At 41.8% G+C, this 24,239-nt stretch overlaps 1 protein-coding gene across 4 annotated transcripts in view; it reads left to right on the top strand.

Moving 5' to 3' along the window:
• The first annotated feature begins 209 nt into the window (after window positions 1-209).
• The window catches only part of LYN (LYN proto-oncogene, Src family tyrosine kinase), a 41,099-nt gene continuing 17,069 nt past the window's right edge, over window positions 210-24,239 (top strand). Inside the window, exons 1-7 of one of the 4 annotated variants that reach the window (XM_053396122.1) lie at window positions 210-509; window positions 16,237-16,302; window positions 20,044-20,086; window positions 20,183-20,291; window positions 20,882-20,980; window positions 21,078-21,181; window positions 23,167-23,316. In XM_053396122.1, the coding sequence (XP_053252097.1) occupies window positions 16,243-16,302; window positions 20,044-20,086; window positions 20,183-20,291; window positions 20,882-20,980; window positions 21,078-21,181; window positions 23,167-23,316 (565 nt within the window). In that variant the 5' untranslated portion in view covers window positions 210-509; window positions 16,237-16,242. Of the gene's footprint in view, window positions 510-1,585; window positions 1,688-16,236; window positions 16,366-20,043; window positions 20,087-20,182; window positions 20,292-20,881; window positions 20,981-21,077; window positions 21,182-23,166; window positions 23,317-24,239 lie in introns of those variants that run through there. The other 3 variants (XM_053396120.1, XM_053396123.1, XM_053396121.1) reach the window with 3 other exon arrangements.

The raw sequence follows: 24,239 nt of genomic DNA, 5'->3' as shown, positions 1-24,239 counted from the left end.
CGCCCCCTCCGCGCCGTGGGGCCGGCTGCCCTCAAGATCCCCGGCTGCGAGCGCGAGAAAGAGCGAGCGAGTTCTCCCGCTCTCGGAGCGGGTGTGTCCGCACTGCCACTGCCCTTGGAGCGCCTCGTCGCCGTCCCGCCGGGACCCGCCTTTCGGTTTCCAAGAAAGATTCCCCCCCCCCCGCCCGCCATCCCGGCTCCCCCCCCCTCGCCGGCCGGCCACCTTCCCGACCTGCTATGCAAATTTCCCGGGACCAGGAAGTGAGCGGCGAAGCCTCAGTCCCCGACAGGCTGCGAAAGCCGCCCAAGTTCCTCTCTGCGAGGGAGCAGGACGGGCGCTTGGCAGGAGGCGGCGGCTGGCTGGTTCCCCTCGGGCGTGCTCTCAGTTCCCCTGTGGCCGAGAAAACGGCGCGGCTGCCGGCGAGGCGCTCCCGCCGGGCTCGGGCTCTATCCGGGCCATTGGGCTGAAGCAGCGAGCGTGGACTTCCCAAGCTCGGGACCCCGGGGAAAGTAAGTGGGCTCCCCTCACCCTGTCGGCAAAGCCCCGGTTGGGTGGCGTGAAGGAGCGGCTGGAAGGTGGCTTGGCTTCCGAAGGACGAAGCCTGGCAATTTGAACTTCTCCCGCCGCTTCCGAAGCATTTATGCCGCTTCCCCGCCGCGCTTCGGGCTAATAGCGTCGGTGTTGCTGCTGCTGCTTTTAGCCACGTAGCAAAGTCCTGTTGCCCTGCAGAGAGAAAGCTGAATCTTCGCTGGTTGGTTCCTCATAATTTCCTCCATGAGGTAGATGCCCCCTGTCTAAAAATCTGTGGGTTGCTTTAGTGCAAGGCTGCGACGTGCCTACTCAAGAGTAAGCCCCATTGAGTTCAGTGGAACTTACTCGCAGGTAAGCGTGCATAGGGTTGCAGCGACACTGATGTCGCCCAGGGCAGGAGCACCTGGGCTCGTGCTTGGCCAAACCTGCGCGAACAGTGGTGCAGCTCTTTCCCTTGCATTTTGCCAGCCAAACATAACTTTCGCACATACAAAGACGGTCCTTACTTTCGAGGGGGGAGAAAGGCTGCGCGAGATAAGTCCCGAACAAGGGGAAAGAAGGCGTGGCCATAGATTTTTAGGTCGATTACAGGAGTATTTCTCTATCGTGAAGTGGCGTGGGGGGTGGAGATCAGTGAGTAGAGAGCATTGCGGGAGATTGGGATTCCTATCAACCGTGAAGTTTCCTGGGAGGAGGGCTTTGATAAATCCCTTTCTCTCAGCTGCAGCCTTTCGGGCTTTTGTATCATTTTTAGATAACCACCTTGCATAATTCAGCTGCGGTAATATACCAAGGGAGCTTTTATTTTTCACCAATAAGCCCTGAAATCTGATAAATGCTCCTTCCCTCTGTGCGCTCTCTTTTATTAAAATGAAAATTATTAAAGTGCTGTATTGTGAACCATACGCGGAGCACATTTTTAAAAAAGAGGAAGTGTGGTACTAATTGGACAGTGCGCGCGCCTGACCCCTAGAGGAGCTTCTATCTGGACCCCAGATTAAAACATGTTACAGTAGTTTAGTTAAAAGGAAGTAGCGTTATTTTCGCAGTGGCTCGCTTTTCCTTTAGCCTGCGGGAAGGGGCGTTTATCCGGCCTATTCTCTCATGTGGTGCTGATGAATTCTTAAGGTCATCTGACTGGTTGTTTTAGTCCTTTGTAAGTACCGCTCACATTTTCCTGCCTTCTTGTTACGATCGGAGTTTGTTTGCTTAAGGAAAAATCTGATCTTGATGCATTAATGCATCTGATATTGATGCATTATAATCTATTGTTCCCCACAGGCACTCTGATGACTTTTCTTTTTTGTTAAGCTCTGTTAAGTAATCAAAAGGTTTAGTAAAAGTAAAGCTTGCAATGAATCACCACAAGTGCTAGTGTTTTGTTTTGTTACCATTCATGATTAATTTGTCGGATTTAGAAATCTGGGCGGAACTAAAGTTAACAATTACATAAAAAGGAATCCTGAAGCAAACAGATATGATGCTGAATAAATTAAAGTTTTCATTTGTTTTATTCTAAGCTTCCCCAATTGGTATTTCACAAAGTTGGTATTTTCTCCAAAACCGGAACAGCTGCAAAAATGGCTTCCTGTCTTCTTAGCCACGCAAAAGGGAACCAACCAAATATATATATGTATTAAGCACTGGTGCCTTGGGAAGCAAAGGCAGGAAACTAAAGTGTTTGCTTTGTTTGTTTACCCCAGAGTAGAGAGCATTGTGATATTAAAGTCAATCAGCGATCAGGTCTACACATACTTAGCTGCAACAATGCTACATCACAGGTATCCACAAACTGTTCTCTGAATAGTAAGTAGTTTAGTCCTTGGCTATATAAATGCAATGACTATTGTACCATTTGGGAGTCACATCTAGTAAATGTATTTGCAGAATGATCTGAAATAAACGTTGAATGCCGTGGAAGCTGGTCTATTAGGGTAAATGGGACTCTGTCTTACTGACCAGCCTCAGCCAGGCCTTACCTACCTACTTTCTTAGTTATAATCAGCTTCTTCCTCCGTAGTCTCAGTTTTCCTCCTATAAAACTCAGCAGGGAAGGAAGCAGGATGGTGAGAAAACTAGAATGAGTTGCCTCTGCCTACCATTCTCCTGCCTCACCAGTTGCAGGAGGCATCAAGCCACTACTGGTTGAAGGATAGTCATGACAAGATGGGGACTCTGTACACACACTCCATAGAAGACAGAATGATAAAGTGGACACAAAGATTGTGCCAAAAGCCCACGCAGCATCTTGTGCTGTAGCTCCCCACGGGGTGCCCTCCATGCTACAGTGGCTGTTGTAGTATTCTGGTTTGAAGTAAAGTACTGAAGAAGAAATAGATTGCTGCTTTTGATAAAGTTTTGAATCATGCAGAGTTAATTTAAGTAAGGGATGGCAAACCTGTGTTGCTTTTGTTGGACACAGAGTGGAAAGTTAGTTTTATTCACATTTTAATAAAGAAAGGCTTTGCATATTCATAGCTGGTAGTGACCACACACTTCACCAGAAGAACAGACATTGTCAAAAGGTTTTCCGCTCCAGAAGGGACAACGTACTTAAAATGACATACCCTTTTGTGGCATCGCAGAAGTGTATCAAAATATATAGATCTGATTATTTTTCACCTAGGTCAAAATTAATTACTTTCTTTTTCCATGGCAGTTTTTGTGAGATAAATCATGACTAGCAGCACACTGTGCTTTAGAAGAGCGATTCTTTCAGCCAGCAAAGAGTTAAGAGGTTATGCATAATGGACTTCTAAATAGAAAGTGAGTGTGCTTCCTCAAAATAAAAGTCGGATGCTTGTTTAAAGGGTTGCATGTAGAACTAGAGGAATGAACATGGGTTCTAGTTACCTTTGCAAGTGAAATAATTCCTCAGGGGCTTCTGCCAGTGAACTTTTGGCTTCAAACTGGCTTTAATTACTCAGCTGTACTGCAGTGACTTCCCTTTTTTTGTATTTCTGTGGACATTTTTTGTTTCCAAATTTCAAATGATTGACACTTGAGAGGTTTCCGTGCAGCTGTGGTTTGTACAGTCACAGCTAAGGTGATTTCATCATGCTTGGAAAGAAACCCCAAGACAAGACAAGGCATCTTACAGTACTTTAAACCAGGAATTGAGAACCTGTGGTCCTCGGGACCTGATGGATTTGCCATGCTGGCGGGACTTATAACAGTTGGAGTCTTAACAACATCTGACTATCTACTATTTAATGCATGGCTGCACTGTTGAGTCAACTTATTTTGTCAAAAGAACCTTAAGCTATCATACATGGGGGCTACCATTGGCTCATGGGACTTGATACAAAAGAAGTTTCCATGCTTTTAATAGCTGTGTAGCAGCTTTTAATAATATTTATAGATAACACAGGTATAGACAACATGGTGACCTCCATTTATTGGACTCCAACTCCCATCATCCCTAGCCACTGGCCATGCTGGCTGGAGCTGATGGGAATTGGAGTCCAATATCACATGGAGGCTATATCTGACACAATGGGTAATATATAATTCCAGTGCTTTTTTCTGGGGGTACCCAGGGATATGCATACCCCTAAACATTTTCTGAATCTAAGTTTGGCCTCATTGAGGGGCAGTATTTCAATATGAGCAGGAAAATGAGAGTACCCCTAAACATTTTTCAGAACAAAAGCACTGTATAATTCTATATATTGAGGTACCTGCCAAAGTGACAACTTCTATACATCTTGCCTATCTTCCTTTCTATCTGTTTACCCAGGAAGCTGTTTACCATTTGTGTACTTGCCATGCTCTAGTACTTTGAGACTGCAATCTTACACCTACTGAAGTGGAAGTAAACCCCACTGAACTCAATGTGTCTTACTTCTGAATAGACATGTAGCAGATGACACTTCTAATCCCATTCCACAGAGTGGCTGAGGCAACCCAGCCAGATGTGTGGGGTATAAATAAAGTATTATTATTAAATTATTATTATTATTTTATTCTACTGCTTCAAACATCTGGTCAGTTGTATCATCATCTGGTAGAGTGCATGTTCTGTTGAAGGGACCGTTCCGCTACCCGGTTGCTAAAGATGGTGCCACAGTTCCTTTTGTTGAGGTTTCATTATTTCATGCAGGAAGTCTGTTTTTTTAAAACAATTTCTTTCAGCTACATTGGCATTAGAAGGCTGAATAATTTTGAGGGAGTGCTATGAGCTCCCTGTTCTCCAGTGGTTTCTCTTCCCCCTCCGCAGGGGATCGTTTCCCCAAAAAAAGACAAACGCAAAGAGAAAACAGAAACACTGCTCTGCTTTTCCAAGGCAGGGGTGAGGTTGGGAGAGTCTAGATCAGAATCAATAGAATTAATAATGAAATATATTGAATTTGCAACACACAGTTCCAAAAATACCGTAAATGCCATTTAATTAAAGCTTACATTGGCAGACTGCCAATATAAATATATATACCGGTATATATATACCGGTATATATGAAATCACAGATCCGGTTCTTGCCAGAACTGCAGGAATGTTGATGCAAGGCATCAGTTGTCATGGGTCTTCATTTTTATTTTACATAGGATGATGACAAAACACCTAAGAAATCTGCTTTTCATGATAATGCACCAGGGGATGTCCTCTAGGGAACCGTTCTGCATACAGTCGCTGTGTTGGTGACTGCAGCACTATAATGACTCCTCTTCCTCTCCTTACTCCCTTTCTTCACTTTTCAGTGGTGATTGTTTCAGTTTGGGAATGGAAACTAGCTAGAGCTGCATGCATGCTTACGAGCTGATCCCAACTCTGATGATAACATGATACTATACATGCACTTCTATTTTCATTCACAGGATGTCTGTCCTGCCTTTCTCCAGATAGTCTCAAAACAGCTTACATTGCAAAGCACTAAAATACAATAACCAACACACATGAAACAGCACATAAAAATACATAAAATGTAGTCGGCAATTAAAAGCCCTAATAGAGACAGCACTAAAGGCGATTAAAAGGATCTCTGATCCATATAAATCTATTAAATGTACAAGGGAACAGAATGAGCTTTGCTTGGTGCCTAAAAGCTAGCAAGCAAGAGATGTTATAGCTTAAACCTTCCCACTGGAGTCAATGGAGATCCCAAAATGAAAGCTTCCCTGCACATCACCTTTTATATCTCTCCGTCCCCCATTCCCCTAGGATTTCATGTCAGCTAAACATTTTCTATTAAGCTACCACTTCACATAGTGGTAGTGGTACCACCCCATGCTGGCCGATGTGACTAGAATCCTTATATTTGACTACTAGTGGATAAAGTGGGAGGGAAGATGCTATGTTGTAGGCCTGGCCCCCCAGAGAGGCTCTATGAGAGTTCCTTCTCTGGTCTGCTCCTGTATCTCCATAGGGTACAAATTGAGCCCAAACGTCTTATAACCCATTGCTTACCTTTCTCTCCTGCCTCCAGCAACGATGTTGCTGAAGACTTCATTCTTGTACAAATGGCTTCCTTCCCTTTACTTTGCAAAAAGCTAGTTCTCCTCACACAGGCACCCAGCATGTTCTATTTAGTATTGTTGGTGTTTACTGTGTGGAATCACTGGCACCGAAACAGGAATTGAACCCTTTTCCTGAGAAGCTTCTGGGTTCTACCTGTATTTGCCTTCTGCCTGCTGGGGCCTCTGGTGGAGGAAGCCGAGTTTTCTGTTCCTGGTTGGCTGGCAACTTAGAAATACTAGCTAACAGAAATAGATCTCAACACAGCGGAGACGGCTATAACCAGGTGACCTTTGTGCCTGCTCAGTCCAGGTGCTGTTGGAGGTCAACTTTGAGGATTCTGAGAAAGAGAACCTATCCAGTTGACGCCAACACAAAACCCTACACGTACACTGTAAAGAAATATAAATTTCACCACCACTTCTCCCCCACTATTCTTCTTGACCTTATACTTGACCTTATACTGTACTCTACACTAACGTGTCATAACAAATGTAACTGATCTATAGAAAACCTGAACTGTACAACCTGAAAAATGAGACAAGGCATGTACTTTTGTAAACCAAGAAAATCTTTAATAAAAAAATATTATTATTTAGGATTCTGCTTTCCCTTCTTAATGTTCTTTATCTTTAAACTTGGTCCTTCACATAGAGGGCTGTGTTTTTTGCCAGCCCTTCAGATAAAGGGTTGTCACTTGTAAAGAAGGACACACACTCACCTTTATTTCTGGGAGCATAGTTGTGCACTGTGTGTGAGATGGGTTTGCTGCTATGGTGCTTCTGTTATCACCATGTGCTGTTGACTGGTGGCATGCATGCATAGCTAATGTGCAGACGTCCTCAGCATGCAACGTTTTTAACAAGCTGCTGTCTTGCGGGGGTGTTGTTAGTTTTTGTTTCCACAGGTTTTGAGTTGTTTGTTCTGCTGCTCTAAGTTTGTACAACACTCTTCCCCACTCCCCACCACCCCCACGTCATGTATTGATATGATAGCTTGCACACTGGAAAAAGCAAATTGGTGGCCATCAACTGCCAGTATGCAATATTCATGGAAAGTGGGAAGAGGGAAGGCAGGCATCATCATACTGGGGACGCCAGTAGCTTCCTAAAGATGCTGTGTGCTACTGCCTGACCTGTGTTTCTTTACCAACAATTAAATGGAAGGGTGGGGGACCTGTGGTCCTCCTGATGTTCCTGGATTATCACTTGCAACATTCCTGACCATTGGCTTTTGTGTCTGGGGCTTATGGAATTGGAGTCCAAACATCCAGTGGGACACCAGATTAGGTAGGGAAGGCTGATGTAGAGCAATGGAATGAACTTTCTCGAAAGATGGTGGGCTCTCCTCCATTGGAAATCTTAAAGCAGAAGTTGGTTGGTCATCTGCCATGGATGCTTTAGTTGAGATTCTTTCATTGCAGGGGATTGAACTTGATGACTCTTGGGGTCCCTTCCAACTCTATGATTCTGTGAATGATGTTCTGAACAACTTCAGCTTTGTCAATGTATGCTAGCTATTACCAGTTTATTCTTTAAAACAGCCTGCGGCCATGCTGGACTCCATCCTCCAGTTGTAGTTCAAAACATTTGGAGGGCACCAGGTTGAACATAGGAAGTGCCTGCTGGATCAGGCCAATGGCCCATCTAGTCCAGCAACCTGTTCTCAGCGGCCAACCAGATGCCTGTGGGGACTTGCAAGTAGGAGACCTGGGCACAAGAACACTCTCTATTTCTGTGGTCTCCAGAAGCTGGTATTCAGAAGCATCTGACAGTGGAGGTAGAACATACCTGATATAGCTAATAGTCATTGAAAAAGACTGCTCTCAAGTTTTAGAGTCTAAAATAGGGTTGGGGAATCGGGTATTACCAAATTCTTATTTTCCCAGTGCTATTTTTCTAGAAAAAGGGTGCCAGGACTCACCTTGTTCTCTTATAATGTCAATGGCACCCACCTGAGAGATGCTGGAATGGAGTTCTGGCTGAAAAAAGCCCTGCCCCTAGCCATTGTGGCTCAAATTTGAGGTGCGGGTGGGGCAGGGCTTGTAAGCTACCACATATCAACTCAAGGGAGGTGACTTCAATCCTGTTTTTTTCAGGGATTGGCTGCTTGACGAAATTATCCAAGAGGGATTCAGTTGTGCAGCTGATCCAGCACTAGCTCATAGCCAGTGACTCAAGCCTGCTATCTGCAGGGATCCACTGTGGGGAACTCATTTGTGCAGCTGAGTCACCCATGTCCAAACTGGGACCCATGCTGGGCTAAATTTGGTCTGCAGACTGGAGGTTTCCCACCCCTTTAGAATATTCTAAAAGAAAAGTGAGAGATACTATGATACATAGGGTGCTAAGGTGTGTGTGTGTGTGTGTTTTCACACAGTAGCTCTGTTACTCTAGTAAAGCTTTGATAGCTTTCATAATGTACATCTCTGGTGATCTGAAGATTTAATGTATTAATATGTTATGTTTTTATAAATGTCAAATCTGTGACAGTAGTTAAAGATGCTACTTCATGGGTGTACCCAGGGGGTGCAGGCAGAGGGGCAGCTCCCCCCATCAAGTTAATAAATAAAAATACTTAACTGACTAATTGAATTACAGATAACTTGGTTCTGCCCCCCCCCCAAAAAAACAGAAAGCCTGCCCCCCTTAAAATAACCTTTATGTTTTAGGCTGTTTATTGTATGCACTTCACATCCCTCAATCCTGCTCTTAAGCAGATATCCCATTCAGAATTCTCTGGTGAATCATCTGCTACAGGCAAATATCTCGGCTTCCCCCACCTCCAATGATAGGGCTCAAAGCGTGACTCCAAACCACCTGACTCCACTACCTGTTTCAGGGATGGGGAATCTGTGGCTTCCACATGGGAACTGAAGTTTGTTAAGCATTCTGGTTTTGCCTGCAGAGTCTGGATTCAGAAAATCTCTCCCAGACTACCACTACACCTAAGTCCCTCTGGTTCTATGCAACTTAGACAACATTTTAAAAGAGAGTAAATTTTGATCTTGGAAAGCCCTCTGAGTTAAATAAGAGGTGTGTAGACTTCTAGTCTGTGTACAATAAAACTTATGGAAGGTGTGCATTGATTGGATCTTCTGAATGGAATCTACATTCACATGTAACTTTTGGGCATGCAGCTTCTCATACTTATGAACCTATAGCTTTGTAGATATACAGAAGGTAGCACATCAATGTTTTCTTAGCACGTAAGAATCTTATACTGGGCAGGAGCTTCAGTTGAACACAAGTCTTCTCTGCCTTGGGCTTACTGTACCTCTATTATGTTATTCTATTTTCCCCCAGGCTTGGTACCCAATATATGTATTTTTAAATTGAGATATTGGCAACTGAACTTAAACGCTTCTAGTGCTGAGCTATAGTTCCTCCTGTGTGACTATTAATCCCATAAGAATTTAAGAAGAGCTCTGCAGGATCACACCCAAAGCCCATCTGTTCCATCATCCTGTGCCTCATAGAGACTTACCATATTTTATCCATACCATCCATAATTATGTTCACCTGTACCACGTCCCTTTTTACTCTGCTCCCCCCCCAAATAAAAAGCCCAAAACATTGAGGATGAACGTGTAGGATGCCTTTTTATTCACGTTTTCTAGTTCTGCATTATCCAGGGTTGTCATTTGTATTCCACGTGTAGTCACACTACAGGTTTAAGGAAAGGCCTTGGGCAGTTTTGTTTTTCATCCTTTTCATAATGGTTCCTAACATGGAATTAGCCTCCCCGCCCCCCAATGAAGCTCAGTCTGCCTTTGAGAAGTTTCTTGTTCAATCTGTATCAGCCCTTGACAAGATTGTATTGTTTTCTTCCTGCCTTCTCTTAGTCGCTGAGATTTATTACTGAGTGCAGACATGCGGGTGTCATGTCATGTTTCCTATAACGATGTTATGTTGTTGCATTTTGCTAAAACATTTGTTTTAGAGAAATGCAACAATAAATTGTTGCCATTGAATAGAGTTTAGCAAAATATTGGAGCTAGAAGAATACATTTTCTTTGGAATCTCCAGCCATCTCTGATAACTGCAGGTTACAAGAGATGCCTTTTTGCCAAGTCTCTTCCACCTCAGACTTTCTGTTTAAATGATTTATTTGCAAAATGAAGGTGGGAAGCATAGGTTGAAAGATGCTGGAGATTCAGATGGGGAGTGAAAGTTCTTGCCATGAACGGGAAGGAGGAAGTGAAGAAATCTATATTTGGAGCTCAGCCAAGCTAATGGATGCAGAATTGGTAAAGCAGTAACTGCAGTTGTGACCAATTTAAATTGGTTTAAAAAGTATGCAGGCTTTAAGTAATAGAGAACATGAAGTCACCCTTACATTACTCTATTTCATGGGTAGGCAACTAAGGCCTGGGGGCCAGATCCAGCCCAATCGCCTTCTAAATCCGGCCTGCGGACGATCCGGGAATCAGCATGTTTTTACATGAGTATCCTTTTATTTAAAATGCATCTCTGGGTTATTTGTGATGCATAGGAATTTGTTCTTTTTTTTCTTCCCCAAAATATAGTCCGGCCCCCACACAAGGTCTGAGGAACAGTGGACTAGCCCCCTGCTGGAAAAGTTTGCTGACCCCTGCTCTATTTCATTGTTGAATGTCCCAGGAAGTTGTCCCCATGGATATTGACGGTTTATTGCAACGCTCAAAAGTCATCCAACTATACATAGACAGGAAGTAGCTAACAGTTTCCACAGGCGTATCTGGTACTGCCCCAGACAGACATGTGAATCTCCTATGATGCTACTTTCTTTCGTACCTCCAATGTACATTGGTTGCCTATAGTTGAACTTAGCAACACATAAACCTCTTTGGCTCTCATCTGGCTTGATGTGTGATGCTAGTGAGCAAAGGGTTTAGAAAACGGTAGAAACTGAATGAACAATATTTATTAAAATATTTGTATACCACTGTGTGAGGCAGCCACATGCTCCTCAGCCAAGCAGGTTAAAGAAAAGGAGGGAGTAACAAGCTGAATCGGCGCCTGGCCCCCTCCATCATTTGATTAATGCACTTTTATTTGCATCTGACTCCGGTCCAGTGTTGAAGGCAGGACGGAAGAGAAGTGTGGGGAACAACCAACTGCTGGGATGTAATGGGTGGGACAGACATGTTATGACAGACTCCATCATGTCTAGTTGTGACTTCCATTTAATGAATAATGAACAGTCTCATGAGCAGCCTCTTGCCCCATTGCCTGCTGCCTCTTTTTTTCCTTCCTGTTGCTCCCATGCACACACCAAGCACATGCAGTGGTTTCATCTGTGTCTTTTGCTGCATTTGCAGATTCCAGTCTTTAGCAACTTTCACTTCACTCCTGCACAAGTACAAGAACAGAAAGCAGACTATGATATTCAAAGGCCTCCCCCTTTCTTTGTCTGCAATAAGCAGCTCACAAGAAATATTTCTGGGAAGAGTGGGAAAGCATTTACAAAAACATGAACAACTAAGTAAGCAGGCACCTCTTTTAACCCAGGCTTCCCACCTATAAGGCTACCTAAGAAGAATTAAACAAGAAGCACCAGAGAGTGGCACTTCTTACAGTTGACCACAGGGCTGGCCCAAAACATTTTGGTACCTGAGGCAAACCACAAAATGGTGTCCCCTCTCCCCACCAAGGAATAAGGGGTGAGTAAAGATCTACATCAGGAACAAGGACAGACTGCATTGTGATCTCTGGCCCCTATGGATTCTGCCACCTGAGGCGCTTGCCTCACCTGATGTGTGGACCGGCCCTGGTTGACCAAGTTTATCACTTTTACTCAACTGTCACACATGCAACACTTGCAAGCCCTTCCCCTCCAAGTGATGGTTTTAAATAGGAAAGCACTAAGAAGAAAAACAAGTTGCCTTATTATTATTATTAGCATATTATTAGCATATCAGATACATAGTTTGTTTCACACACTAACTTCCTGACAAAATAAATAACCTGAATGAGAGTGGGTTCTTTCATCAGGCCTGCCTTAGCCTGAACCCTTCAGACAGAAGGTGTCAGTTTCTTGTCCACCAATAGTTTTCTTCTTAAGCCTTATTTTCTTTCCCTTCCCTGAACTACATTGTATAGCACCTATTTGTTGAGCTTTGCTTACTGTTCTGCTAGGATAGGGCCCATTCAGTTGTCTTCTTTATTGTGCATTCATGATGCTTTGTGCTTATGATCATAATGTGGTGATTATAGATGTTCCTGCTTTCAATACTGTTTGCCCCTGCCAGTGTTAGAAACTAAGGTATGAAAGCTAGGAGCTAAATGGCACCTTAAACCTAGGTTATGGGTGCAACAATGGAATGTCTAGGCGCGCTTTTTTATAACAAGAATACAAAGCTGAAAGTGTATGAACTGCAGTTAAAATATTATGTTCATTTTTCACATGGTCTAGTCCTCCCCCCCCCCGCCGATATTCTTAAGAAGGTCTCTTCTTCAGTCTTCAGAGAGCAGATGGAAGTGGGGGCAGAATAAGGTCCTCCTTTCCTTCCACTCTGCAGTTTTAATCAGAAATCTTTGGCGCAGTACTGTGCCCAGAGTTCATAAACTGCTTGTGCTAATAAAAATGCGCCTAGAACAATGGGAGTTTCGAACACTGGCCCCTGCAACCACTTTGAGAAGTTACACTTCTTCATCTCCAAACAGTGCATGCCTTATAGCTTCCTGCTGAAATCCAGTTGCTTTTCTATACCACAAATGTTTTGGGGGTTTGTTTTTGTCCATATTTTGTTGTGGTATAGCACTAAGGTGCCCCTCCAGACAGCAGTAATGTAATATTGAGAAAGCACCTTAGAACACTTAATAAAGCAGAATTATGTGTGGAGCATCTGGTATAAATTCACCCCTAGTGCACTACTGTATTATTACTTCAATGACCATATTACAGAATACACTCAGGAAAAAAACACCAGGCTGGAGGGGCCCATATGTGCATAGATGGCTTGAACACTTGAACACAGAGTACACCGTACTGTATTCTTCTACTGGAAAAAAGAAGCAGAGTGATGACAGATCTGTTGGCTTTAAGAAACAGGCAAATTACTCCCCTTGCCCTGGGCTAGGAGATCAGATAAGCTGAAGAGTATTACTGAGAGGGTCAATTGGTTACGCAGGCAGTTAAGTGGTGCATGCAAGTACACCATGCATTTGTTGCAATCTTTGCTATTGCAACAGGATAATTAGTGCTCGCTAACTATGGCTTTAGGGAAGGGAGTCAGTCATAAAGGGAAATGACACAAAAAATGTTAGTTCTTGAAATAGGGAAGTACACAGCTTTTAGGAGCCTCAGGCCTTTAGAGCCTATTCCCCCACCATCTTCCACCCAGACAAAAAACGTCAGATGCCTTTTCAAGTTGTGAAACTCAAACTACAGTAGTACTTAATGGGCTGGTAAAGGGCTCCTGTCTGAAATCCTGGAGAACCGTGGCTAGTCACCAGTGGTCTCAGTACCTGGTCCTACAGCTTGACTTGCTATAAGGCAGCTTCTTGTCTTCTTATGAAATGCATGATCAACTTTGGTGATAACATAACCTACAGCATAAGCCTGTTCGGTATCTGATGAGAGAACTCTTGCCGTGTTGACCTACCACTTTGTGGCTTAGCACAGGAATTATATCATTTAATTACGCATATAGACGTGGCAGACTCCTGAAACATCTATTTCTGGATCATGGTTGAAATATTTTTCCTTTTCCACTTTCTGTTTCACTTAAAAAAAACCCCCAACAGATTCCCCTTTTCACATAATTATTCAGTCCAATGATCTGTTAAAAATGAACAGTAAATGACGACCCTTCCTTATTAGTGCAAACTCCAATGTGAAATCATCACACTTATATACTGAGTATTTTTCCATCCTCCACACTTCATTAAGTTGTATTTAATGGCTTCCATTCCCTAAGAAACTACAAGAGAAGAGGAACAGAAATTCTTGATGTTACAAATTCACACTTGTCTCTGAAACTGAGGATTAGGAAGTGGTTATTTTTACAGTTGCATACAGATAGTGAAAGATTCAGTGGGATTATTGTGATTTTGACAGGATATCTGAAAGACTACTTACTCCCTTATGGGTTGCTTGTAGGCTACATTAATATTCAGAGACCTGATTTTTAGCTAAATATGTTTGGTTGGTGGGAACATGAGGCAGGGCCTTCTCTGCAGCAGTCCCTTGTTACTGATTTCATTAGCCCCATCCCTACTGTTTTTTAGGTGAGCAGTAAAAAAAAAATGTATTGTAAGCCCCAAAAGTAATATAAATATATTCTCATTATTAAATAAAAATGTCACTGCCCAGGGTAAGTGACCCTGTACATTGCAAGAAAAAGGGGGATAATTCAACATGGGAATGCCATTGAAAGCATCGTTCTCTCAGACATCTGTAGTGTTGGTTTTGACACATTGGCTCCTACCCATTGACAAAAGGGGAATACTTTTTAGTGCAACCAACTAAAATTTCACAAATTAGTGTGTGAGCTTTTTAGTTTATAGAACTCTTTTTCATACGAAAAGGGAGACAAAGCACTCCATGATGTAGATGCCTCAAAGTTTTCCAGTTGTAAAAGTCTTGAGGAGTGAGTGGAGATGGAAATAAATCTTTGAGCTTAATTTGGGGTGGATAATTAATTTTAGTTACTCCATGTGTAGCCTCCTGCTTACAACTTCCAAGTCTTCAGCTTTCTCCCACAGCTGCTTCAGATTTGAAGTATTTCCTCCTTGAATTTCACTGGTGGGGCATTCCATTCACTTTATGCTCATTTATGTAAGAATAAGCAGATTTTGTGAGCAAATAAACTCTGTGCTGGAAACTGGTGCACTGCCACCACAGCCAATCACAAACAAACAACCACACCCTAGGCCAACCCCAACCTCTCTCACCACCAAAGGAACACAAGCAAGTAATAAAGAGAACCCGCACAAACGATGCTGACACAAAACCCCACACATACATTAAGTAGAATAGAAACATCCCCACCCGACCCCACCCCCACTCACCATGCCCCCCTCCACCTCTTTCCCCCTTTTCTTCCTAAGGTAACACTAATGTCTCAACAAATGAAACTGATCTGTAGAAAATGTAACTTGAAAAAAGAGACATTTCACATACTTTTGTACACCAAGAAATCTTTAATAAAAAATGTTTTTTTTAAAAAAAATAAACTGGTGCACTGTTGCTTACCACCAAGTTTTGCCAATTTGGTTCATTCCAGATCAGCATTGGAACATAATTTCTCTGGGAAACTTTGTACGTGGCAGAAATAAATGTTACACAGCAGAAATAACCCTAGCTGTATCATGTCCTCATTTGAGAATTTTAATAGACTTTGCTGCAAAACGGCCTAGAAAAATTGTCAGCCAGTGCATAGGAAGGTTCCCCCCTGTAATTTGTAGATAAACCAGCATGTCAGAGGAAATAGGAAACACTTACTGTGTTAGAGATAAGGCCATTAATAGCTAAGTTTGTATTTATGTCTGAACTGTCCAAGATGAGTCAGCATTTTAGCCTTTTTTTAAAAAAAATTAAAGCGAAATCCTTGCAGAAGCCTTTCTTTCTAAAATCATTTCTTTGCTTTAAAAACAACATTAAAATATATTGCTTTTCTTTTTCTTGTGAAGGAATACAATCCTATCTTAGGTAAATATGCACTTATCTATATACATTCATACATACAGAGAGAGAAACTTGGCTCACGGTAAGAATTGTTTAAGCTCAGTCCTTTATCCTCCTCTTTAAATCCAGTTGGTCAAAATCAACAATCTGAAGATATGTACACCCAATTTCTAGAAGTTGTGCAATACATCTTAGTGTGGGAACAATTTTATGTATTCATTCTATCTTGTGCTGCCCTCAAATCTGATACGATGAAGACGACATAGAACATAAGACCAATACAACGAAAAACAAAATGGCATAATATACTGCATCAAGGTTTTTAAGCACTGCTGGTTTAAGAAATGCTTTTAAACAAAGAAACAAAGTGGCAGATAAACTCATTAAACAAATGTAAGATTTGTTCATACCAGATCAGTTTAAATGGTCCAGCAAATGAAAGCGTTCCTTGCCCGCCACTACAACATAGTGAACTTGTTTGGGGAGCAGATTCCGGAACCAAGGAACAGAGGAAATCCCTATCCTTTCTAGATAATCGCTGCAGCCCCGATAGAAGAGAGATTGAGAGAAAGGCCTTGGAAGATTTTTGCTACATAACCTAGACAACATTGATTTTTGCTTAATTCTTATTTATTCCAACAGGAAAATATGGGATGTATAAAATCCAAACGAAAAGACAATCTGCAGGGAGATGTGAAGACCGAACCAGTACGTAAATCTGAACGAACTATTTATGTGAGGGATCCAACGTCCAATAAACAGCAAAGGCCAGTAAGTAGATTAGTTTCAGGGAAGAATTCCCAAGAGTGAGATCACAGCACGACTGGCATAATTAAATTTTTTATTTAAAACTAGGAGCTGCCTCCCTGCTCGCACCATTCACCAGCCTCCTGCCGTTTTCCCCACATTAACCCCACAGAGCTTCCCTTCCCACCCTATGCAAGCTTGCTTTCCACCTTCGCAACCTCATTTCTGAAGCCAATTCCATTCTGTAGCCCCCTATTTTCACCTTCATGCTCATGTCAATGCCTCTCCACTTCTTTTAGGCAACTCCTGTTGCACACAAAGCACCCCCATGGTAACCTCCTATGTCTTCCTCCTCCCACATATTACATCTACATATTGCACCATCTGCCCACTTATGAAACCACATTTCTGCAAACCCTTTCATGCCCCTGCTTTCATCTATAACCCCATCCCCATGCCTCATATGCCCTTTTTTGCAACTGCCTTTTTCCCTCTCCCCTTCCTTTTCTTAACTCTCCCTTGTACACAAATCATGCCCCTATCTCCACATTTTCTCCTTTCTATCATATTGTTCAGCCAACTTTGCACACAAACACCATTCTCACCTACACTCCCCTTTTCCTTGCCTCCTCCTCCTCCCTCTCTTTTTTCAACCGTCCCTTGCACACAAACCACCATTCCACACTTCATCCTCTCTCCTATTCTACAGCCCCCTTTGTCCACACACTCCATGATGGTATATGTTACTGTATCTGTAAGATCTGTAAGATAACTAGAACAAGCCTGTCAGTTAGCTTGTTCAGTTATAGAAGTTCAGTTCAGTTGATGGATGTTTTAAATATATAGATGTTTGCTTGTTAATAAGATACATATTCTAAATTACTGCAGTTGAATCTGAAACTTAAGGCAACACAGAGTACCAGAAGTATTATACATTGTGTACTATGAGTATTTAAGGGTTCACCACCCTTTATCTCTCTCAGATGAGAATGGAAGAGAGAGACATTGAGTACAGTGAGAAGGGAGTAACACTGAAAGGAAAAATATCTGTTTTAAACAATGGCATAGGTGTGAACAAAGCAGAGATGGAGATGCACTGAGGGGTTGTTCTTTAAACAAACAAACAAACAAGTTTTAATAAAGAATAGCAGAGATGGCTGCAGCACAGAAACTAACACCCAAAACTGCTTTGAGACCCTCTCCCCAGGGATGATGGGAGCTGTAACCCAGTAGCATCACTTGAGAGCTATGCTGCCTTCTCCTTTTTAAAGAAAGTCACAAAAGTGATTGAACCAGCGGCGTAGCGTGGGTTGTCAGCACCCGGGGCAAGGCAAGTAATTTGCGCCCCCTAACCCGGGGCAAGGCAAGTAATTTGCGCCCCCTAACCCGTGGATTTGCGCCCCCTAACCCTACAAATCTATGCCTATGAATGATGGTCCCTCTCTCTCTCTCTTTCTCATATTCCAATTGATTCCCATTTCCGCCGATCAATCCCCGAAGCTCTCACCCAGCGAAATTCGTGCGTAATTACGCTTCGCCATCCCTAATCCTGCCGCTTCCACCGGGAAATCATGACGGTGCGTTTCTCCTCTCCAAACTTTCCCCGGCCCTTTGCCGGCCGGTGCAGCCCTTTTGGCTACGAGCTCCCCTCCTTCTCTGCCCGCTTCCGACCACACCTCCACGTCTAGCCTCCCTACCTCCTGAAAAAAGGCGCCGGCGCCGAGCAGGACACCCCCGCGGCCATCGGAGAGAGGCGGGGCCGAGGGAGGCAAGCCAATGGGCGAGGCGGGGGTAGGTGGCCACGGGGGCGGGCGCTGCCGCAGTCCTCGGGTGGGCAAGGTAGGAGCAGGCGGAGGCTGGCCGGCCGCTCTGAGAATAGGGGCGGGCCGAGGGCACGACGCGGCTGGGCCCTCTGGACTCGCGCCCCCCCCAGATGTTGCGCCCGGTGCGGCCGGCACCCCTGGCACCCCCCACGCTACGCCACTGGATTGAACAATGTATCTTAAATGCTTCCAAGGCATCACTATTTCAAAGGCGCATTGTACTTTATGAGCCCAGGGGACTTGTGTCTATAAAAGAGGCTCTGTGTCTGTTAAGAAGATTTTGTGCACACCCATAATCACATGGAGAAATACTAAAACATACAAGTATGAGTGCCTGGTACATTTTTCTGAAATAGCAGGAATATTTTTTTTCCAGTTGCCAAAAGCAACTCTGTGTGACTGGATCTATATGCATCTTGCTTCACGGTAAACTGAATCTGAGTGATGGAGTTGCAACCATAGATCCACTGACATTAACAGAGGATTTTTCTTCCTGACAGGCCTGGAGTCAGTGCATGGTATCTTTAGGCAGCCATGGAGCCCCACTTCCATGGCTGGGCTCACTGTTGACACCTGCCCTGGTCTCTTCCTTAAAAAAATAATTAAATAAAAGTAGGTAGCTGTGTTGGTCTGATGCAGTCGAAATGAAAATAGAAAAATAAAAAATTGTCTAGTAGCACCTTATAGACCAAATAATTTATTTAAATAAAAATGTTAGTGCTCTCCAGTGAACACTGGGCACCTTATCTGAGGACCTTGTCCCTTTAAATTTCCCACTGTTCTCCAGAATGATGGTACATCAGGGTCATTTTAGGAAATTTAAACAGTGGTTCCTCCTGACCCAAGTGCCAGGTTCTTATTGGAGGACTACTGCAGCCCTCTGCTAGGTAAGCCCACAGCATCACTGACCTAGCAGAAGGCCCATCAGAGGTTTCTCCGCCACTTTTAGTAGACCATTGGAAAATTAACTAGCAATTTTCTATCTTAAATTTATGAAGAGGGTTGTTTTAAAAGTAAAAGCAGTTTTGTGTCCTTTTGTGCAGCTGTTTTGTTTTTTGTTTTTGTTTTTTTAAAAACCCTCTCAAGCATTTATTAAGCATCACCATACTTTCAAAACACAGTGGTACCTTGAGTTACAAACACCTCAGGTTACAAACTCCGCTAACCTGGAAGAGTTACCTCGAGTTGAGAACTTTGCCCCAGGATGAGAACGGAAATTGTGTGCTGGCAGCGCAGCAGCAGCAAGTGGCCCCATTAGCGAAAGCATGCCTCTAGTTAAGAACAGTTTCAGGTTAAGAACGGACCTCTGGAATGAATTAAGTTCGTAACTAGAGGTACCACTGTATTCAGTTTTTGTTCCATGCTTGCAACAAGTCTTTTTCAACAGTTAATGGTCTAACTGCTGCTAGGTTGCCCAAAGGCTGGTTTCAGACAATCTAGAATCCTGTGAGCAGCTGTCTGCAAGGGAGTCCCATTCAGCACAGTGGAACTTGATTCTAAGCACAAATAGGATCAGGCTGCAAGTCACCCCTTTCAAGAAGCAATTCTGGATTAGGTATATTAATAAAGCACTTGTCCCTTGATAAACATAGAGCAGTTTCCCAATTAGCTGTATTTCAGAGCATGTGCCTCTTCTCCTGTAAGCTGCAAAGGTGTTGACTGCCGAAGGCATGTAAACCGTTACACTTTGTCTTCTAAGAATTTCAGTGTAGATGCTATAAATTATATCTAAAAGCTGCCAGAGATAACAGAGTGAGTCATCATTAAAAAAAATAGTATAGTTATGTTTTAAACATGTTCTAATTTTATAAGTGTGCCTTTATATAAATATGATAGTGTTATAAAACAATTTTTTAAACTCTTCTTCTTGTTTTTCAAGGCAACTGATGATATCCTTCTGCCAGGTCAGAGGTTTATAGAAGGTATGTTTCTAAAAGGCTGTTGGTTACTACTACAAGTTGCTGTTTTGATAGACTTGAAAAATGAGTAAGAATATCTTGCTTGAATTTCTGTATTAGCAAAGGAAAAGGAACATCAGGACCTTGTGGTAGCCTTGTATCCTTATGATGGCATTCATGAAGATGACCTGTCCTTCAAAAAAGGAGAAAAAATGAAAATTCTGCAGGAGTAAGTATTGAAATTGTCACTGCTCTGTTTGTTGCTCCTAGATCACGTTTATGTGTGTGTTGCCACCTAATAACTAGCATTATGCTAGTTACTTATACATATGCACACAAGCTTTCTATTTTGAAGTTCCCTGCTTGTCCAAAGCCCCCAAATGTCTGTCTTGATAAAAACTACTTATTGAGGTTAGTCTGACTAGCAGTGGAGAGTTTTGTGGCACACTATCTTAAGACTTGTGTTAGTTTTTGCTCCAACTGCCTCTCTTGTGTTAGTTTTTGCTCCAACTGCCAGACTAATATAACTGCCTCTCCAGAAAATACTAATCAAAATGCGGACAAGTTGATGCACAGAAGAATGGGCTGAACCTCCTTGTATTTCTCTGCTCTGAATCATTAGAAATTTATTTTTATAATTGCATGATCTAGAATTCAACTTACAGCCTTCAGCAATATGGGCATGTTTTTGGAGGAGTTGATTCCAGAAATGTTTGGTGGAAAGCAACATATTTCTCCCTCCGGTGAAGTCTAAGCCTTTTTGGATGGCACTGAATGTGATCAATACATCTTTACAAAATATTCTTTTCTTTTTCTTAGACATGGAGAATGGTGGAGAGCCAAGTCCCTTTTGACCAAGAGAGAAGGCTTTATCCCAAGCAACTATGTCGCAAAAGTTAACACCTTAGAAACAGAAGAGTAGGTTCATATGTTGTAAATATTTGATTTTCTACTTTGCACTGTGCACTTGAGAAAGACAAAGAAGGTGTAACTTTTCCCCCATAATACTTTACAGATGGTTCTTTAAAGACATAACCAGGAAAGATGCAGAAAGGCAACTTCTAGCACCTGGGAATGCTCCCGGGTCATTCCTTATCAGAGAGAGTGAAACATTGAAAGGTGAGCTTTCTGTATTTCATTTGAATTAAAAGGAAACTCAGCCTTCTGCCTTGATGAGCTCAGATTTTTGCAGTAAGTTCTCTTTACTGTTTATGTATGAGTGAATTTACTAATTATCTGTCACCAAAGAATGATGATAGCATTTTCAATTTACATTCAGCTTTCCCACCATTACTAAAAAAATCTATTAGCCTGATAAATGTGGCTAATCGCACCAAATTATTATAGAGGAACGGGCAGGCAAAGAGGGAAGATAACTGTAGACCAAGAATTTGCCTTAAGCCGTGTTATTCTTTTTATATATATAAATAGTTTTGATTGGTTTTTACACATATTTTCCAGCATATCATCCTTTTAAACATCATTTCAAAATCTTTGGCTATCTCAGCCTAAGACTTCCTTCAACCTCAACTGATGGTTTTCTAAAATCCTTTCTAATTATGCATTTTGTTACTACAGTTATTGCTATAAATTCAAATCTTAATACCTATTCTCAATTCTTTTCACAATAATTTATATATTACTCCTTACAAAAGTTATTTTAACCCTACAAGCGATGTCAATTGGTTACAGTTGCCTTCCAAATACGTCAAAAGCTTCTTCCATTCCTTTAGGAAAGTCTGGTCCTGCTGGTTCCAAATTTTCCCGATTAATCTCGCCATCTCAGCATAGTTCATCAATTTCTCTTGCCACTCTTCTTTAGCTAGCATTTCTTCTTGCTTCCATCTTTGGGCTAACAATATCCTTGCTGCAGTTATCGCATATAAAAACATTTTTTAATCATTAATATGAATTTTTGTACCCACAATACCCAGTAGAAGGGCTTCTGGTTTTTTAACAAATGTAGATTTCAACATTCCCCCCCCCCCCGCAATTCATTATAAATCATTTCCCAGAAGTCCTTCGCTTTCTTACATTCCCACCACATATGGTAAAAAATACCCTCCTTTTCTTTACATTTCCAACATTTGTTATCTGTTTTGTACATTTTAGCTAACTTCACTGGTGTTATGTACCACCTGTACATCATTTTCATAATGTTTTCTTTCAATGCACTGCAAGCAGTAAATTTTATTCCCACTTTCCATAATTTTTCACAATCCTCTATTTGTATATTATAACCAATATCTGTCGCCCAATGAATCATAACCTATTTAACTTCCTCATCTTTGAAATGCCATTCCAATAGTAATTTATACATTTTAGATAATATTTTAACTTTGTTATTTAATAATTCCAATTCAAATCTTGATTTTGTATATCCAAATCCATTTTTGTTTTTGTGTTATTCTTAGATATATGCAGAAACTGGGATATGATGCCTGTGTAGCCTTTGTAAATAGAGAATAGCTATGGGAGAAACTCTTGTACAAATATTGATGAGACATTGGGCACTGGTGAAGGGATTATATACTAACATGGATCTATGTGTTTGCACGGGGGGAAATTTAGACTTTATAGCATAGTATAAAAAGTACTTATACATAGTATAAAAAGAGACTTGTTCTGGTCTTATCTAGACCTCTTTTTCACATCAAAACCTTGTTGAATCATTTTTGGAGTGCCCAATTCGATAATCATACAGCCAGATATATTACAATGTTAATGTGACCAGTACCTGCAGTATTGCAATATGGAGCAATCTGGCTCTGACACAGTGACTGCATCCAGATGCCATGGTAAACAATGGTTTGTCATAACCAGTGGTTTATCGTGATGAGAATGAGGCTATCCACCCCTGTAGTTCCCCTTTCCCCTCTCCTCCAGGACATCCACAAGGAGAAGGTCAGAATATTTCACTTGCAACTTCACTTCAACCAGTTTGAATCAGGCTTGTTTTATACAAATCATAGTTATGATTAACCACATTTTGTTGGATTCTGATAATACAGCAACATGAAAGCAAAACTCAGATTTGATGCGGCTAGTTCTAACTCCGATTTAACCTGTGGTTATGATTATTATTTTTCTTTTTTTGTACACAGGTAGCTACTCTCTGTCCATGAGGGACTATGACAGACAACATGGTGATGTCGTCAAGCACTACAAAATCAGAAGTCTAGACAATGGAGGATATTACATCTCTCCAAGAATTACTTTTCCCTGTATCAGTGACATGATCAAACATTACCAAAGTAAGCCAGTACCTTTACTGGACTATTATTAAAATGCAAGTTGTTATCAAATAATTATATAAGAAAAACTACTGCTGTATTTCAGATCACTCAAGTCAAATGCATTCTAACTTATAGTGCAGATTGTGTAAAGGTGGACATTGATGAAAGTTCTACACAACTCTCTCAAGGGTGGGAACTAAATGTATGTCAGCTTTGATCACAAGATTTTACATTAGCCTGAAACTGAGTTGATTGTATGAGAAATATCAGCTCAGTGTAAATGGGAACACTTTGCTTGCCGAGTATAAGCAATATTTAAACACCAGTATGGACATAGTGATAAGCTGAGAAGTTATCGGCATTGTAATTATTGTGTGCCAACACGGTGGCAATCTTGTGAACATATTTGATGTGGGAAAGTAAAACCACCAGTGACATTTAAAATGAACATGTAGCTCATGCATAGTAATGCATTATACAGAAGTTTGCTGAAAAACAACAACCCATGAAGCTGTTTTCATTAGCTGGGAAAACCATACTCAACCTGATTGCAGATCTTAAATACTTCAGGGCATGACTTTTAATATATGGCATTTGGCAAAAGAATGATCCTTGGTTTAAAACTATGAGCCTTCACTTCATATGAGTGTATTTTCTGAGGTTAAAACAGGTGACAGCTATACTTAAGAAATTCCTTTTAATTTAGATCCCACCATTTGTCCTAAGAGTTCTGGGTGGGTTACAACAACACATATATAAAGCAAATTCATTAAAACAAAAAGAATGACACTTAATCTATGAATTCCTGGGATCTTGGCATGCTCTATATTCAGAAACCTAAACAATATTTACTTACCCCAGTGACCAAAATAGGTTTTCATAGGACACATATCAACTACAGCATCTACTGGTGTAGTTAAAGTTATCCTTCTGTTCATGGC

This window comes from Podarcis raffonei, chromosome 7 (assembly GCF_027172205.1).
Source record: "Podarcis raffonei isolate rPodRaf1 chromosome 7, rPodRaf1.pri, whole genome shotgun sequence".
NCBI classification, from domain to species: domain Eukaryota; kingdom Metazoa; phylum Chordata; class Lepidosauria; order Squamata; family Lacertidae; genus Podarcis; species Podarcis raffonei.
This window is presented reverse-complemented; position numbering and strand designations above follow the sequence as displayed.